Below are 15,928 nucleotides of genomic sequence, written 5' to 3'. Positions count from 1 at the left end.
ACTGGGCAGGACTGGGAGGGATTGTAAAGCTTTTGAGGGCACTGGGGACAATGGGAGGACACTGGGAGGAACTGGTGCCCCCCAAGAATCACGTGGACACTTCCGCCTCCCTCTCCAAAAGGGGTGCCATTTATTAGCCACGCCCCACAGGAGCCCCACTCACCAGACCCCGCCCTTTCAGGGCGTGGTCAGTGCCCCACCCGCACGTGGGGGTTGTTTAGCGGCTCGAGGGCGGGGTCAGAGTCGGCCCCGCCCCTGCCCAGGCTGCCCAATAGGAGCAGGAGCAGCGCGAAGGCCGCGGCCCCGCCCAGACACAGCACCAGCAGGGGGCGCCGTGGGACCCCGCGCAAGCGGCACCTGCGGGGGGAGGGGTGAGAGGGGGGACCAGGGACCCCCAGAGGGACTCCTAGTGTACCCCCAAATGGACCCCATGACCCCCCAAAGTGTCCCCCAGGGCACCCCAAGATATCCCCAAAGGGACTCTGCAAAGTGACCCCTGACATTTCTCCCAGGACCCCCCAACATGACCCCACACACCCCCCAAAGTGCCACATCAAAATGACCCCTCAAAGTGACCCCAAGTGAGTCCCCCAAAGTGATCTCTGCACCAGTGACCCCACATGACTCCCAAACTGACCCCCAGGACCCTCCCCCAAAGTGCCCCCCCAGACCCCCAAATGGCCCCAAGCATGCCCCTGCTCCCCTGCCCCACCTGAACTTGAGGGGCACCCATGCCAGGGGCCGGCGCCGATATTTGTCCTCGTCGCGGTCAGGGGGGCTCCAGGTGTCGCGGCCCCCCAGGGGCTTGCGGGGGGCGGAGCCTGTGACAGGGGAGGCAGAGGGACCCTAAAACACCACCCAGGGCTGGGGGACCCCAAACCCTGCCCGATCATGGGGTCCCCAAGCCCCGCAGGCCTACGTGGTGCACCCCTAAAGCTCTCTAGCCCCATGGGGACACCTCAAACCTCCTCAAGCCCACGTGAGGGGTCTTGGCCCCCCAGACTCACCTGGGTGCAGGGTTGGGGTCTCTCCGCCCATGTGTACGATGGCGTGGGGTGGGGGCGGGCTTGGGGGTGGTTCCGGGGGGGTGATGGGGGCTGTGGGGACAAAATTGGGTGTGAGGTGGGGACCTGGGGGTGCCCACGGGGGATTGGGGTGTCCCAGGGCAGGACTTAGGGTGTCTCCAAGGGTTGGGGTGTGCCAGGAAATATTTGGAGGTGGTTGGGGTCCCATGAAGGGTCTTTGGGGGGTCCCAGGGAGATTTGGGTGTCCAAGAGAGGGCTCAGGGGAGCTCTGGGGTTCCAGGGAGGATTTTGGGGATCTTGGGAGGGTTTTTGGGGGTTCCCCAGGGGTCAGGATTCCCAGGGAGAGTCCCAGGTGGGTTACAGAATCCCAGATGTTTTGGGGTGTCCTGGGAAGGGTTTGGGGGTCCTGGGAGGTTTGGGGTGTCCCAAGAGGGAAATTTGGGTTCCCAGGAAACATTTTTGAGGGTCTCTGGTGGTTTTTGGGGGTCCCGGGAGGGGAGTTCCAGGGTAGAAATGGGGGGAGGGGGGGCCTGGGGGTTTAGGGAACTCCCAGGGATGTTTTGGGGGCCCTGGGGTTGTTTTTGGGGGTCATGCCACACCGTCCCAGCCCCCATCTGGCTCCTGGGTTGTCTCAGGCTCCAGCAGCTCCTCGGAGTCCTCAATCTGGGTGGAATTTGAGGTATTTTAGGGTATTCCTGGGCATTTTTGGACATTTTGAGGTATTTTAGGGTGTTTTTAGGATATTTTGGGTACTCACCAGCGGCAGCCCCAGGCCGGGCCGTGCCCAGGGTGCTGTCCTGAGCCTCGCTCGCAGCGCCTCGGCCACGGGGCCCTCCAGGTTGGGGGGGGGAAACAGGGGCCCTCCGCACTGGGGACAGCGATGCCCGGCAGGGGCCGTGCGGGGGGGCAGCGCCCTTGCCCACCCCGCCAAGCACGGCCAGTGGAACACATCTGGGGGTGCACGGGGGTCAAGGGGACCTCAAAACCACCAGGGAGGGTCCCGGGAGAAATCTGGGGGTCCCACGAGAATCCCCAGGGTGCGTTTGGGGGGCCCAGGGGGAGGCTTTGGGCATGTTGAAGGGGCTTGGGGATGTCTCAGACACTCCCCAGCTCCTTCCCAACCCTCCCCTCCTTCCCGACCCTTAAAAAGCCATTTTATACCCTGACAGCCCCCTAAAACTCCCTTTTAAGGCTCCCCAATGCCACCCCAAAGCCCATTTCGAGCCCACCAAGCCCCTCCCCCTGCCAAAGGCAGTTTTAGGGTCCCCCATTCCCCTAAAATATGTTCTAGGGATAGGGCTAAGTCACTCCCAAACCCAGTTTAAGGACTCCCAACACCCCAGAGCTGTCCTCACCTCTCAAAACTGTTTCAAAGCACCCCAAAAGGCTCTTTTAAGCCCCCAGCCCGCCTGCACGTCCATTTCACGCCCTCTGAACACCACCAAACGCATTTTAAGGACTCCCCCATCCCCCGAAGCCCGCCCACCATAGCAGACGAGCCGCACGGTCTCACGCTCGCCCAGGGGGGCTTCGCACAGGGGGCACTGGGGGCTGTAATCACTGTCCTGCAGCCACTGCAGGTACGACCTCACGATGCACTGCGAGGGGAAGGGGGGTTGGGGGGTCACAGGAGGTCCCGGGGGAGAGTTTTAGGGACCCTCAGCCTCTCCCGGAGACCCCTGTACCTTGGGGTGGGCGCTGACTAGGCAGCTCTCGCAGACGTTCACGCGGTGCTCAAAGCAGAACAGCGTCGTCACCCGGCGCTTGGGGCACTTGCACAGGCCCATGGCGGGGCTGGGGGGGCGCGAAGGGGTCGATGGGGGGGGAGAAGCCCCGCGACACCCCCCCCAAAAACTCCCGGAGGTTTGGACGCCCTCGTCCCCCTAAAACGCCCCTGAGTTGAAGGGCACGCTTCCCACTCCCACCGGCTTGGGGGGACGCCACAGATGCCCTCCTCAAAATGTGTAGGGATCTGGGAGCTCCCTGTCTCCCCCAAGATACTCCTGAGAGGCCCCCTGCCTCTACCATGGGGGACCCTTGAAATTTGTTAAGGGTCCCAGGGGTTCTGGGTCCCCCTCCTCGCCCCCGACAAGATCCGGGACCCCCTTGCCCTCCCCAGAAGAAGTTCCCGGTGTCCAGGACTCCCCAAGGACTCCCTGGGCTCTCACCAAGACCCCTTGGACACCCAGCCGGACCCCCTGGGTCCGCCCAGAGCCCCCGGGAGCCCCAAGCCCCCGCCACACTCCTCCTCGAGCGCCCCAGACAAGGCCCAGGACCTCTCTTCGTCGTCTCTCCTAAATGGACCCCCGGTGTCCGAGACCTCTCAGGATCCCCAGCAAGTCCCCGAGACTCCTCAGAAACGGACCAGCACCAACGGGCGCCAATGGGACTCCCCGAAATCCCCACCCAGAACTCCCCTGGGCCCCCCAGATCCTCCAGAACCCCTTCGGGACGCCCCCGGAGGCCCCTCAGACCCCCCCCAAAATCCTCCCCCCAGCCGTCTCTCGCCCCCGACTCACACGTTCCTATGGCGACGCGCTGCCCCGCTGGCGCTTCCTGGTACGTCGCTTCCTGATTGCGTCACTGCCCGCCGATTACCCCGGAAGTGTGGCATGTCTGAACGCCCACCGCGCTCCCGCGCGGCGCAGGGAGATGGCGTCACTGCCGTATGTTCGAATGGCCATGGCGGGAGTCGGCGGCGGGCGGCGCTCGGCGGGGACGACCCCGAGGGGTGAGGGGGGGTCTGCAAACATCCGGGGGTGTTCTGGGGGGTTTGGGGCCTAGGGAGATCCTGCGGGGGTGGTTCATGCGCGGCATTTGAGGGTGAGGTGGTGCCGGGGGACGTTTATGGGGAGCTGTGGCGAGAGGGCGGGGATATTGGGCTGGAGGCGGGGTCTTCGCGGGACTATTGGGGGGCTCTATTGTGGCTGGGGGCGTCTTGGAGGGATCCAGGGGGGATTTGAGGCCGGCGGAGTTCATGGGGGAGCCTGGAAGGGCTATGGGGGGACTGTGGGGTGGGGGTGGTCCGTACTGGGGCTATGGGGAAGGTCTGTGGGGTTTGGGGTGTCTCTGGGGGTTTCTGGGTAACTGGGGGGGGGGTCTCTGGGGCAATGGGAGACTCGGGGGGAGTCCCAGGGGGACAGTTGGGGGCCTGGACCTCCATCCCCCCTCCACTCCCCATCTTCTTCCCCCAGTGACGCGACGCAGCTCGAAGCGCTTGGTGGTCTCAGCCCCCCGGGGGCGCCCCCCCTGGGCACCCCCATCCCGCAGCACCCTGGGCAGTCCCGTGAGTGGGAGCATCTGGAGGAGATTCCAGGGGCTTGGGGGCGGTTCAGGGGGTCGGCGGCTCACCAAGGGGTTTGGGAGTGTCCCAGACGGTTTTGAGGGGGGTCATAGGGGTTGGAGGGGGCTTAAGGGGTCCCAGGAGCTCGGTGGTAGGTCTCAGGAGGTCTAGGGGCGTGCCGATGGATTTGGGGGATTTTGGGGGATGTTCCTAGAGCCCCAGGGTTTGTGGGGTCTTGGGGTTTGGGGGGCACCAAACACCCTGGGGAGTATTCCCGGTTTTGGGGTTCACAGACCCCTGCTTTCCACAGGACTTTGACCAACCCCGAAGGAGTCCCCGGGTGAGTTGCGGGAGAGATGGGGCGCACGTGGTGGGGAGAGAGGATCCCTGATAATCTGGGGACCCCTCTGCCCTCCCCTTCCTCAAGTTGACACCTCCAACCCTCCCTTATAGCTCCAGAGCCAGAAGGAGAACGACCCCTCCTTGCCCTGTCCCCCCCTCACGCCCCCATCCCCCTGTGCTGCTCCCTCCCCTCCCCCCTCTCCCATCCCCCCTCCCGTGGCCCCCAGGGTCCGACGTTCCTACAGCCGCCTGGAGGCGGGGGGCATCCCGCGGGGACTGGAGGGGGGCCCGCTGAGCCCCCTCCCCCTCAATCTGCCCCCCACAGCCCCCCCCTCGCCCCCCCAAATCCCCCCTCTTGACCTCCCTGGCATTGGCGGTGGCCCAGAGCGCAGGAGGAAGAAGAAGGTGACGCCCATTGATGTGAGTTACACCCACCCTCGGACCCCCCTGACCCTCCCTATGTCACCAGCGCCCCCCAGAGACCCTCCCATGACCCATCCAAGGTCCCCAGAGCACCTCATCACTCCCCCACTCCCATGCAGGCCCAATGTCCCCTATCAGTGTCTTGATTTCCCCCCAGACCCCTATAATGCCCCCCCCCCCTTGAGGACTGCATAACCCCCTTGGTGCTGTCATAGCCCCCCCATGAATCTACAGGACGATCACCCACCCGTGTCCCCCAATACATCCTGATCCTCCATCCCCCATCATTCTGTTGCCCCCTGCTACCTTCCCCTTTTTTCCCCCAACCCTCCTTTTCTGCCCTGATGCCCTCTTTGCCCCACTGATTCCCTCATTTTTCCATTGCCCCTCCAGCTGTCGGAGCTTGAGGCCTGGGCTGCTTCCATGAATGCCCAGTTCGAAGAGGCTGAGAGGTTTCACCTCGTTGTGGAGTGACCCTGAGATTCCCAGGGGTCCCCTGGGACCTCACAGTGCAAGAGAGACCCTTGTGGGACCCTTGAGACCCTTGTGGGGCCGTGGGACCCCCCTCCATGCAAGACAGATGTTTGTGGGACCCTCATAGGACCCTCGAGAACCCCATGGGACCCTCATGCAAGAGAGACCTTCATGCCACACTCTAGACCCTCACAGGACCCTTGAGACCCCTTTGGGACCCTTGAGACCCCTAGGGCAGGACCTTCTTGTGCAGGACCCATACACAGCCCCCTGCCCTGTGAGGCCCCCCCAGGCAAGGGAACCTCATGTGAGAAACCCCCGTGAGAGGGAACACCCCCGTGCCAAGACCCCCTGACCAGTGAGACCCCTTCAATGTGCCAGGGACCAGCAGGACCTGTAAGCCCCGCCTCTGTTTTGTGTGTGTTCCCCCTCCCCATTTGTTAGTCATTAAAGGAGTTTCTGCTGTGGCCATGCTGTGTGTGTATGACGTCACGCCGCTGCTGTGTCGTCACTAAACAGCAGAGGGGTTTCTGTGTCTTTAAGAGAGGGAGGGTGATGCAGTGCCGCAGCCAATCAACACGCGGTGAGGTGACGTTATCCGGGTGAGGGGCGTGTTGTGCCCAAGCCACGCCCCCAGGGCCGGAGCCCGAGACCCCCCAGCACCCCCAGGTCCCCCCGACCTTCCCCCCCATCCATGGAACCCCCCAGAGCCCTTCCCTCCTCAGAGCTGGAATTCGGGGGGCCCTGGGGTAAGACGGGGGAGGGGCGGGGGTAGAGACTTCATTTTTGGAGAGTGGGGGCACAACTTGGTCCCTATTTTGAGGTGGGGCTCGGGAGGGGGTTTCTCATGCCATTTGGGGGGGTGGGGGGAGGGGTGTCCGGAGCTGTGGGGTAGGGGTCCTTTTGTGCGGGGTAGGGGTCCCACCGGGGTGGGTTGGGGGGTCACCCGGCCCCTCGGACCCCTTGCAGGGGGTGGGGGGGCAAGTGACCTGTGTCATCTTTTTGGGGAGAGGGACACACCTGCATCCCTTTTCTTCGGTGGGGAAGGCGTCACTGGATTCCAGGGTCCCTTTTTTGGAGGACGGGGGCTCACCCGGTCCCCCGTCCCCCCCAGGCACGGGGGCTCTATCGCTGCTGCTGCCGCTGGGGCTCGTGGGGGTCGTGAGCGCGTGCGTGGGGGAGGGGGAGGGCTGGGGGACTCCCGTCCTGGCCCTGCCCACCCCCCTCACCCTCGTGCTCGTCCTCGCCTGGGTGGGCGCGCACGTTCTCGGGAGCTGCTGGAGACCCCCGAGGGTGAGGGGGAGACGCTGGGGGGGGCACGAGTGGGATGGGGGGGGCACGAGTGGGGGGGCTTCAGGGAATGGGGGACATGGAGGGGCGGGATTTTTGGGGGTGGGATGGGGGTGGAGGGCACGAGAAGGGGGGACGGGGAGGGAGGGAGGGGGGCCCGGGGGCATCTGGGGACAGGGGGAGGGGGCTGGGGGCGACGTGGGGACGGTGTGGGGTCAGAGGGGGTGAAAGGGCATCAAGGGTTTGAGGGGTGGGGGTCGAGAGGCATCAGGGGTGTCAAGATGGGTTCAAGGGTGATGTCAGGGTGACTCCGCTATCCCCAGAACCCCCGTGACACCCCAGGACCCCCCGGACCCCTGCGGGACCTTGGCTGTGAGTGGGGGTCCCTCGGGGGGTGTGGGCGTCTCTTGGGTGAGGCCGCAGACTGCCCCCTTTGGGGGGGCTGGCAGGGGTCCCTGTGGGAGTCGGGTGGGGGTGAGAGCTCAGGGACCCTTCGGAGGGATTGGGAGGGGTCTGGGGTCCTGGGGAGAGTCTGGCTGGGGGTCATGGGGATGGTCAAGGGTCCATTCATTTGGGGGAGCCGTGGGTCCTTTTGTGGGTGAGTTGGGTGTGGTCAGTGTGCGGGTCCTTTTGGGGGTCCAGTGGGGGGTCGCAGCTCTCACTGCCGCCGGTTCAGGGCTGTTGGCGCTGGGGGGGGCCCTGGGGGGGGCGCTGGCCCTGGGGGTCCCTCTGCCCCCCCTGTGCCCTCTCCTCCCCTCGCTGGCGGCGGCCGCGTCCAGCGTCGCCTTCGGGCTCGCGCTCATCATCCTGGCCCGGCGGCGACTGCGGGGGGGAAGCAACGGTGAGGAGGGAACTGGGGGGAGAGGGGAGGGGATTTGGGGGGTTCATAGCGGGTTGGGGTGCTTGGGTGTCTCCTGAGTGCTGGCGGGGGACACCGAGGGAGGGGGGCTGGGGGGGTCTGTGGGTGTCGTGGGGGACTCTGGGGAGTCCGTGGAAGGGGCCTTGGGGGGCTCTGGGGGGATTGTGGGTGATGAGCGAGGGGCTGGGTGTGCTGTGGGGTCGTGGGGTCATTACGGGCATCCTGTGGGGGGGGGCTGTGGGTATCTGGGCGTGCCGAGGGGTGCTGAGGCCGTGTCCCCCCCTTCACCCCCAGGACATCCCGTCTATGAATTTTTCGTGGGGGCGGAACTGGGGTCCCCGCTGGAACCCCCCGAGAGTCTCCACTGGGAGCGGGTCGGGCTCTGCGCCTGGGTACGGGGGCACGGGGGAGCGACTGGGAGGGAACTGGGGGGAACTGGTGGGGACTCGGGGGAACTGTGGGGGGACTGGGAGAACTGGGGAGCACTGGAAGGGGCTTGGGGGAGGACTGGGTGAGCACTGGGGCAAATGGGAAGGCATTGGGAGGGGACTAGGGGTACTGGGAGGAGTGGGAAGACAAATGGGGGGCACTGGCTGGGCGCGAGGCGGTATTGGCGGATCTGGGGAGAATGAAAAGGGGGCGGCTGGGGTTACTGCGGTCATAGTGGGAGGGACTGGGAGCACTGGGAAAAGGGGCGGGCACAGGAGGTTAACGAGCTCTTCCCCTCTTTGTCCCCCGTCTGTGCCCCGTCCACTCCGTGCCCGTGTCCCCCGCCACATACCTGTTTGTCCCCCCCTCCGTGTCTCCTCTTGTCCTTCCCCGTCACCCACGCTTTTGCCTCCCTCTTTTCCCCCACTGTGTCCCCAATGTTCCCTCCGTGCCCCCGCAGCTGCTGGTGCTGGCGGCGGCTCTGGGGGAGCAGCAGCGGCTTTGGGGGTCCCCGTCGCTGCCCCTCGCGCTCGTGGCGGCAGCTCAGGGCGTGCCGGTGCTGCGGCGCCTCAGGGTGGGGGGCGCGTTGGGGGCACCGACGGGGGGCACGCCGTGGGCTGGGGAGGGTCATACGTGGAGGAGTGCTGGGGACACGGGGGGGACCACACGAGTGGTGGGGGGGGTCACGGGTGGTCACAGAGGGACTTGGGAGGGTGTACGGGGGGCGTGAGTGAGGTGAAATCCCACATGAGGGGTCGAGAGGGTACGGGGGGGACATGGTGGGGGCAAACTTCATGGGGGGACAGGGTGAGAGACAAGGGGGGCCCCCACGGTGGAGAGGTTGCCCCCCCACCCAGTGAAGAGGAACCACAGGCGGGAGGGGCGCAGCGGTGGGAGTCTCACGGGATGGGTTGGAGGACACGGCGGGACTCCTGGGAGTGTAGGGGGGTAGTGGGACCATCTATGGGGTTCCCAGGGGGTTTTTGGGGTCCCCCGGGGGGTTTAGGTGTATGTGTGGGGGGGTGTGGGGTCTCAACTCTCCCCCTTTCCCCAGGACCTGAGCGGGAATTGCCCTCCTGGCCCTGGGGGGTTCCTGGGGGTCTTCGGGGCTCTGGCCTGGGACCCTTTTGGGGGTCCCCTCCCAGCGCTGGTGCTCCTACGGAGACCCCAAAATAGGCTGGGGGGAGCCGGTGGTGCTGCCTGTGGGGGTCTCTACGGTGGGCACGAGGGGGCACTGGGGGAATTGGGTGGTAATGGGGGAGCATTGGTGGGTTAATGGGGGGCACTGGAAGAGGTACTGGGAGGAACTGAGGGGATTTGGGGTTAATGGAGGGTGCTAGAGGGTATCTGGCAGTTAACTGGGGGAATGGGGGGACAGCAGGGTGGAATGTGGATGGGGCAGGCTTGGGGGAAACTGGGGGGATTTGAGGCGTGTCAGTGAGGAGGTCTGGGGGGGTCACGGGGCTGTTGGTGCATCCCTGACGTCCCACTCCCCTACCAGCCCTGGGGTTGTGGATCTTCCATGGTGCCACCACCCAGAAGAGCCTCTTCAGCTGCAACCCCCGAGACCCCCGCGTGGCTGGTGAGACCCCCAAGCCCAGGACACCTAAACCATTGGGGATCCCCAGGTCTGCGACATCCAAACCCTGGAACTCCACAAACTCCTGTTTCCTCCCCCAGGTCTCCCCACAGTCCCCACAGCCACAGGGCAGGTGCTGCTGGCGGGAGGGTGGTGGGGGCTCGTGCGACGCCCCGACGACCTTGGGGAGCTGCTGATGGCGCTGGGCTGGACTCTCCCCTGCGGTGAGAACCCCCCTCAGCCCCCTGGGGCATCCTCCCTTTGCTGGGGGTCCCCCAAAACCCTGTGACCCCCCAGACACCTGTCACCCTCCCCAGACACCTGAGCCCCCCAAAACCCCTGGGTCCACTTTGAGCTGCTGCAGGCACCTGGGTGTTCCCTGAACCCCCCAAAACACTTCACCCCTGCCGCAACATTTGGGCATCCCTTGACCCCCTCCCTCTAACCCCTGGAACTCCCTGAGCAACCCACTTCCAAAAACTCAGGTGTCCTGTCCTTGTCCCTGCCCCTTGGAACCTTGCTGGGTGTTTCCCCCCCAAAGATCTGGGTCCCCTCCCTCACTGCTACTCTCAAACACCCAGACCCTCACAATTGCCTCCCCCACTACCTGGGTTGCCACCCAACAACCCCCAATATCAGTCCCTGATCCCCTGTGTCCCCCTCCAGGCCTCTCCCCACCCCTGTTGCTGCTCCTGGTGGGGGCTGCGCTCCGGGAGCTCCAAGCAGTTGTGGGAGAGCAGAAGCAGCGTCGCCGGTTTGGGGTGGCCTGGGGGGGACTGTGCCAGCGCGTGCCCCACCGGCTGCTGCCCCTTGTCTACTGAGGGTTCCCTTGAGCCCCACCCTGTGACCTTGGGACCCTCTCCGGACTGCCTGCATTGACCGTGGAATCCCCAAGAGCACCCCATCTACTGAGGCATCTTTGGCCACCCCTCCTACAGTTAGTGACCTCTCTGGGACCTCTCAAATCAGCTGAAGGATCCTCTAGGGACTTCCCACACTTACTGAGTGTGGAGATCCCCAGGACCCCTCGTATAAACTGAGGAACCCCCTTGGGACCCCCCAACTACAGAGGTACCCCCAGGACCCTCCCAGGACCACCTGTTGAGAGGGCATTCCACAGCCCCATGATTGTGGATCACTTGTAATAAAATCTTAGGGTCTCCCCCTCTTTTCTGGCTTTGTTAATGCCCCTGTGTTCATTAGTGTCCCCCTTCATTAACTAGTTTTCCCCTTCACTAATCAGTTCCCCCTTTGTTAATCAATGCCCACATACATAAGCAGACCCTTTTATTAATTAGTGCCCCCTTCATTAATCAGCACCTATATTCATTAATCAGTGTCCATCCACACACACAATGAGCTTGTTTGGATTCAGGTTCATTCCCTGGATGCTCTTTAGCTAGGTCATTAACAAGCAGGGTCTCTCCTGATTCCATTCCTTTGGGATCTGGTTACTCCCATCCCTGATTGTGCAGCTTTTCCTGTGCCACTTTCACCAGCCCTTCACTAGCTCAGACCCTTAATTAATTCAGGATCTCTCCTAATGGTGTTTCCTCCATGGCAGTCGTTAGTCCCATCCTTAATGAGTCCCACTCCTTGGTGAGCGTCATTCCCAGGACTGGTTTGTGGGATAGTCATTAGTCCTGGCCCTTAAGCAGTTCTGGGCCTGGTTCCTTGGATCTTCCTCAGTCTGGATCACTGACGAGCAGGTTCTCTCTTGAATCCATTTCCTCGGCGTCTCATTAATCCCCTCCCTGTTCCTTACTGAGTGTCAGTCCTTGAACGGGTTTGTTGGATGTTGGTTAGTACCACCCCTTAACGAACTAGGTCTCTTCCACCAGCTTCTTCTTGGTCCTGTCCCTTAATGAGAGTCACTCTGGGCACTGTTTTGCTGGAGGTTCATTAGTCCTATCCTTTAATGAGCTGCTTTCCTGGAGCTGCTCCTCTGGATGTTCATCGGTCCTGTCCCTCAAGGAGAGGGTTCTCTCCCAGCGGTGTTTCCTTAGGATATCCCCATCTCAGTCCAGCTCCTCGATCAGCTGCCGACCCTTCACCCCCTTGTCAGTACCGGTGCCCAGTGGCTGCCGGGGAGCCCCGAAAACCTCCACCCCCTCCAGCCCCTCCTTGGCCACCCGGGCCCTCTCAGTGACCATCCAGGGGCCCCCCTCCACCCGCCCCTCCTCGGGGGGCGGCCGGGGGCCCCCCCAGACCCTCTCCAGCCCCTCCCTGATTTTGGCCACTGCTGCCTCCTCCGCGGCCACCTCGGCGTGAACCCCCCTCGCCTCCCGGGCGAGCTGGGCGAGCTCCTCGGTGGCTCCCCGGCTCCAGCTCAGCAGGAACCCGACCTTCCTGCGGGCAGCCCGAAAGCGGCCCCGCTCGGGGGGCGGCAGCGCCCGCGCCCCCGCCCTCAGCAGCCGCCACAGATGCCACAAAGCCGCAGCCACGTCGGCTCCCGGGTCGCGACTATCGCGGCCCTCCAGCAGCTGCGCCACGGCCAGGAGCGCTCCGCTGTCGCCGAGGGGGCTCAGGGGCAGCCCCGCGGCTCGGGCGTCGCGCCGGGCGCTCAGAAGCGCCTCGGCTGTGCTGGTGAAGGGGCGGCGGTGGCGGAGCGCGGCCGAGGCGGCGATGGAGGCGTCGGGGAGCTCGGGGAGCAGCGTCTCGTCCCCACCGTGCAGGCTCAGGGCGAAGGCGTAACCGAAAAGCACATTCGGCAGCTGGAACCGCACCAAGGGGGACGGGGGCGCGGCGCGGAGGGCGCTCAGCGGGGGCAGTGAGGTCGGGACGGGCGGGGCGGGGCCGGGCCGACCTTCAACGCCCTCATCATCCTCGTCGTCGGCTCCCGAGTCATCCCCGAGCTCCTCCACTCGCCCCCGCCCCCGCCACCACCACGGTCGCCACCGCGGCAGCAGCGCCGCGGCCTCCCCGGAACTCACCATCCGGCGGAACCCGTCGCGCTCCGCCTCGCTGAGCTGCCTCCAGAGCCCGCGACCTGTAGTCCGCGCTGCATCCTCGGGCTCGCATAGTTCGCTCAGCCCGGGCAGGGCGGGGCGCGGGTGAAAACAGCGCTCGGCGCGCAACGCCTCAAGAACCTGATCGCGGTAAAAGGCCTCGGCGCAGGGCCCGTGGGCGCGGTAGCAGTGCAGGGAGCAGAGACGGCGGTGGCAACGCGGGCACGTATAGGGGGCCGCGGCGGCGCTGCAGAGCCCGCACGGAGGGTCAACCTCCACGGCCGCCATCTCGGTGTCTCACCCAGAGCTTGCAGTCCATGAGGCCCGATGCATCCCGCCCCTCAGAGGCGATCGGCCAATCAATAGGGTCGCAGCTCGGATTTCCCCGCCCTGTGGCCACTCTCATCCAGTCTACGCCGCTCGGGTGGTTCCGGTCCCGCTCGGGTGTTTCCGGTCCCGCTCGGGTGTTTCCGTTCTCGCTCGGCTGGCCGGTCCCCTCGTCCCCTTCCGCTAACCGTCGCTCTCTCCACCATTCGGGTATTTCCGGTAGCAGCTGCAGAAGCAGACTTGTGCTGTCCCTTTTCACTATTACCTACTTATTAATCTCCCCGTAATTAGCGCCCTATCACAGAGCCCCCTGGGACAGGCGGGCGCTAAGGCATGAGATGTTGCGGGCGCTGAGGGAGAAGGACGGGCGGGATCCACAACCGACAGCGCTGCCTTCGCGGCACCTTCGGAAGCGGCACAAACCTTTTGTCACATAATAATGTCTGATATTGCGACAAGTATATGCAGCAGTTAAGCAACCGCTCTCTCCTTTTGCTTTTTCACTACTGTAATGTCCCCATACGGGGTGCGCCGTTCCCGGAGGCACCGCATTACCGGCAAGATGCACCGGGCGTGACAACGAGCTCTGGGGATGACAGCAAGCCCGTGCCGGAAACTCGTGGGTGGAATACCGACGGATTTGTGAGGCTCAGTGTTTTCGATTGTATTTCCATGGATTCTGCGGCTCGCAGCAAGGGCTCGGCGCGGCCAGCGGGGCCGGACAGGCCGGCAGAGGCACGGCGAAGGTGCTGCGCTCGGCTTTTGGCCGCTCGGACCTTGCTGTTGGATTTGCCGAGCCGGGGCTGAAAGGAGCTGCGGGGATAAATGGGGGAAAATGGAAAAAAAAGGTCTTTTTTCGGGGACTCAGGAAAGGCTTGAAACCCCATTTCCCCCCCGCGCCCCCCGCGCCCCGAGGCCTAAACTCTGAAAATCCCCCAATAAAGCTCTCAAGATGGCATTCGCGCCGCTAAGGAATCGAGTTTGCCTGACCGGCTTTCATCCGCCAAGATGCCGCCGATCGCTGCGCGCAGTGATCTAATTTGCATGACCGGACCTCTTTTCCCAAGACGCCATTCATGCGGGATTATGCTTTAATTTGCATGACCCCGCCTCTTTAAACATACAGCAGTTCGCGCCGCGTTTCATTTAGTTTGCATAACCCCGCCTGTTTTTCCCATGATGCCGTTTGTGCTTGAAGTAATTAAAATTAGCATAACCCCGCCCTTTTATCCCACAATGCCATGCAACCATTACGGTCATAAAAATTAGCATAACCCCGCCCTTGTCTCCCAAGATGCCTTTCGTAAATGAGGTAATCAAAATTAGCATAACCCCGCCTTTCCCCATGATGCCGTTCGCACATAAGCTAATCTATTTAGCATAACCACGCCTATTTCTCCCATGATGCCACTTGAGCCATGCCCTCTCTATTTTGCATAACCACGCCTGCCTCCCCAAACCCCGCCCATGCATCCTCATTTGCATATCCCTTATAAAGCGCGGCTCGGGCCCAGGCCGCTTTGCCGGGCGGGTTCGGGACAGCGGGCATTGCGGATTTGTCGCCCCTTTCTGGGGCTTTTCGGGGGCGGCAGAGGGACCCTCGGGGCTGCGGTAAGAGCAGGGGAGGGAGGAAATCCCGGGGAGGACACGGGGAATGCGTGAAAATCCTCCAAAATTGTCACATCGCCCCCAAAATTGCTGAGGAAACCGGGGAGGGTCGGGAGGAGCTTCAGGGAATTTTCCGGCTTTGGGGACTCCCGGGATCTCCTAGGTCACCCGCAGGACCTCCCAGCCGCTGCCGAAGCGGCTCCGATGAGGTTTTGCACCTTTTTTACCTCACAAATAAACAAAATCCGTGTTTTTAAAAAGAATCGAGATCTTTATTTGCATCGTAGCAACATCCGCGATCGAAGAGCTGCAAAAAGAGACCCGCGCGGCTCCCCCGCCCCGCTGCTCACCTCCCTCAAGGATTTGTTTGATAAAACTTCCCAAATCCCCTCCCCGATTCATTTAAACAACATTATTATCCTTTATTTCCCTCAGAAAAAGTTTAAACTGACCCGGAAAGCGGCGAAATCACGGAGTTTAACCCAAAAAAGTGCGCGCGGGAGGCGCCGCCGTCTCGCGGCACCTGCGAGGGGAGAGGGGAGAGAATCACCGCCGCCCGAGCCTGACAGCCGCTCGGGAGGCGGAGAAGCGTTATTTCAGCAGAAAAGGGTGGGCGATAGTGCGGCACAGTTTCCGCACTTCCCACTATTTCTAATTTTAATCTGTTTTCAACCAACCAAAGCTGCCTGGCGGGGGTGCGCCGTGCCTGGAGGCACCGCAATACCGGGACGATGCGTGGAGCGGAGGAAGCAAGCTCCGAATCTAGGTCCCGAGCACCAACATCCCCTTAACACAGAGTCCTCTCATTGAGAATGGATCAGATATTACACTGATAACAACAAACACTACACTTCCCCATAGCCAAAAGGCCGAGACGCGATGCCCGTCACCTCCCGCGCTCCCGCCCGCACCCCGCTCGCCTCACGTACAACTCACGGCGACGTTTTCTCCGTCCTCCAGCTCTTTCCCAGCTCTTTCCGCGCCCTTTCCCGCTCGCCTGCCGCCCTTTCCGCCCGCGCTGCTGGGGCGCTGAGCCTCAAATCCCCCAAAAATTCGTGACCGCGGCACACTTTCCCGTGGGGCCGTTCGCTGAGCGAGTTCTTAAATTTGCATAGCCCCGCCCATTTCTCCCAGGAGGCACCTCGGGCATGATGTCATGCCTATTTGCATAACCCCGCCCATTTCTCCCAGGGTGCACTTCGGGCATGAGGTCATGGCGATTTGCATAACCCCGCCCATTTCTCCCAGGATGCACCTCGGGCATGAGGTCATGCCGATTTGCATAACCCCGCCCATTTCTCCCAGGAGGCACTTCGGGCATGAGGTCATGCCGATTTGCAT

General features: G+C 63.2%; 4 protein-coding genes and 1 non-coding gene across 5 annotated transcripts; 2 read left to right on the top strand and 3 right to left on the bottom strand.

Moving 5' to 3' along the window:
• Positions 1–107: 107 nt before the first annotated feature.
• ZFPL1 (zinc finger protein like 1) lies at positions 108–3,672 on the bottom strand. The gene is made up of 8 exons (XM_085046261.1): positions 3,545–3,672; positions 2,711–2,819; positions 2,512–2,623; positions 1,783–1,976; positions 1,625–1,688; positions 1,008–1,097; positions 713–821; positions 108–357 (listed from the first exon to the last, which is right to left on the bottom strand). The coding sequence occupies exons 1-8, from the start codon at positions 3,637–3,639 to the stop codon at positions 189–191; spliced, it is 942 nt and encodes a 313-aa protein (XP_084902387.1). The 5' UTR covers positions 3,640–3,672; the 3' UTR covers positions 108–188.
• On the top strand, positions 3,639–6,016 carry CDCA5 (cell division cycle associated 5). The gene is made up of 4 exons (XM_085046262.1): positions 3,639–3,756; positions 4,619–4,648; positions 4,762–5,070; positions 5,467–6,016. The coding sequence occupies exons 1-4, from the start codon at positions 3,694–3,696 to the stop codon at positions 5,545–5,547; spliced, it is 483 nt and encodes a 160-aa protein (XP_084902388.1). The 5' UTR covers positions 3,639–3,693; the 3' UTR covers positions 5,548–6,016.
• A 148-nt stretch (positions 6,017–6,164) lies between these two features.
• On the top strand, positions 6,165–10,872 carry TM7SF2 (transmembrane 7 superfamily member 2). Its single transcript, XM_085046259.1, has 10 exons — positions 6,165–6,296; positions 6,662–6,840; positions 7,161–7,209; positions 7,514–7,678; positions 7,991–8,088; positions 8,586–8,699; positions 9,180–9,342; positions 9,627–9,707; positions 9,806–9,928; positions 10,371–10,872. Exons 1-10 carry the CDS (start codon positions 6,242–6,244, stop codon positions 10,523–10,525), a joined length of 1,182 nt encoding a protein of 393 aa, XP_084902385.1. The 5' UTR covers positions 6,165–6,241; the 3' UTR covers positions 10,526–10,872.
• Positions 10,873–10,974: 102 nt separating this feature from the next.
• Positions 10,975–13,082, bottom strand: ZNHIT2 (zinc finger HIT-type containing 2). The gene has a single exon (XM_085046258.1). It carries the CDS (start codon positions 12,938–12,940, stop codon positions 11,723–11,725), a length of 1,218 nt encoding a protein of 405 aa, XP_084902384.1. The 5' UTR covers positions 12,941–13,082; the 3' UTR covers positions 10,975–11,722.
• A 2,195-nt stretch (positions 13,083–15,277) lies between these two features.
• On the bottom strand, positions 15,278–15,468 carry LOC146422307 (U2 spliceosomal RNA). Its single transcript, XR_014848191.1, has one exon. It is a non-coding gene; the product is annotated as a U2 spliceosomal RNA (small nuclear RNA).
• Positions 15,469–15,928: the final 460 nt, after the last annotated feature.

Source organism: Lichenostomus cassidix, unplaced genomic scaffold (genome assembly GCF_008360975.1).
Source record: "Lichenostomus cassidix isolate B80296 unplaced genomic scaffold, HeHo_3.0 HiC_scaffold_40, whole genome shotgun sequence".
In the NCBI taxonomy this organism is placed as follows: domain Eukaryota; kingdom Metazoa; phylum Chordata; class Aves; order Passeriformes; family Meliphagidae; genus Lichenostomus; species Lichenostomus cassidix.
The sequence above is the reverse complement of the archived record's forward strand: the minus strand, read 5'-3'. Positions and strand labels throughout refer to the sequence as shown.

Coding starts and splice junctions, on each gene's coding strand:
- ZFPL1 (XM_085046261.1), bottom strand. CDS start 3,639: ATGCCACACTTCCGGGGTAATCGGCGGGCAGTGACGCAATCAGGAAGC. Junction 1,098..1,624: donor GCCAGATGGGGGCTGGGACG/GTGTGGCATGAC, acceptor TTGTCCCCACAG/CCCCCATCACCCCCCCGGAA. Junction 822..1,007: donor GACCCCAACCCTGCACCCAG/GTGAGTCTGGGG, acceptor CCCCTGTCACAG/GCTCCGCCCCCCGCAAGCCC.
- CDCA5 (XM_085046262.1), top strand. CDS start 3,694: ATGTTCGAATGGCCATGGCGGGAGTCGGCGGCGGGCGGCGCTCGGCGG. Junction 3,757..4,618: donor GGCGGGGACGACCCCGAGGG/GTGAGGGGGGGT, acceptor TGCTTTCCACAG/GACTTTGACCAACCCCGAAG. Junction 4,649..4,761: donor AACCCCGAAGGAGTCCCCGG/GTGAGTTGCGGG, acceptor CCTCCCTTATAG/CTCCAGAGCCAGAAGGAGAA.
- TM7SF2 (XM_085046259.1), top strand. CDS start 6,242: ATGGAACCCCCCAGAGCCCTTCCCTCCTCAGAGCTGGAATTCGGGGGG. Junction 6,297..6,661: donor GGAATTCGGGGGGCCCTGGG/GTAAGACGGGGG, acceptor CGTCCCCCCCAG/GCACGGGGGCTCTATCGCTG. Junction 9,929..10,370: donor GGGCTGGACTCTCCCCTGCG/GTGAGAACCCCC, acceptor GTCCCCCTCCAG/GCCTCTCCCCACCCCTGTTG.
- ZNHIT2 (XM_085046258.1), bottom strand. CDS start 12,940: ATGGCGGCCGTGGAGGTTGACCCTCCGTGCGGGCTCTGCAGCGCCGCC.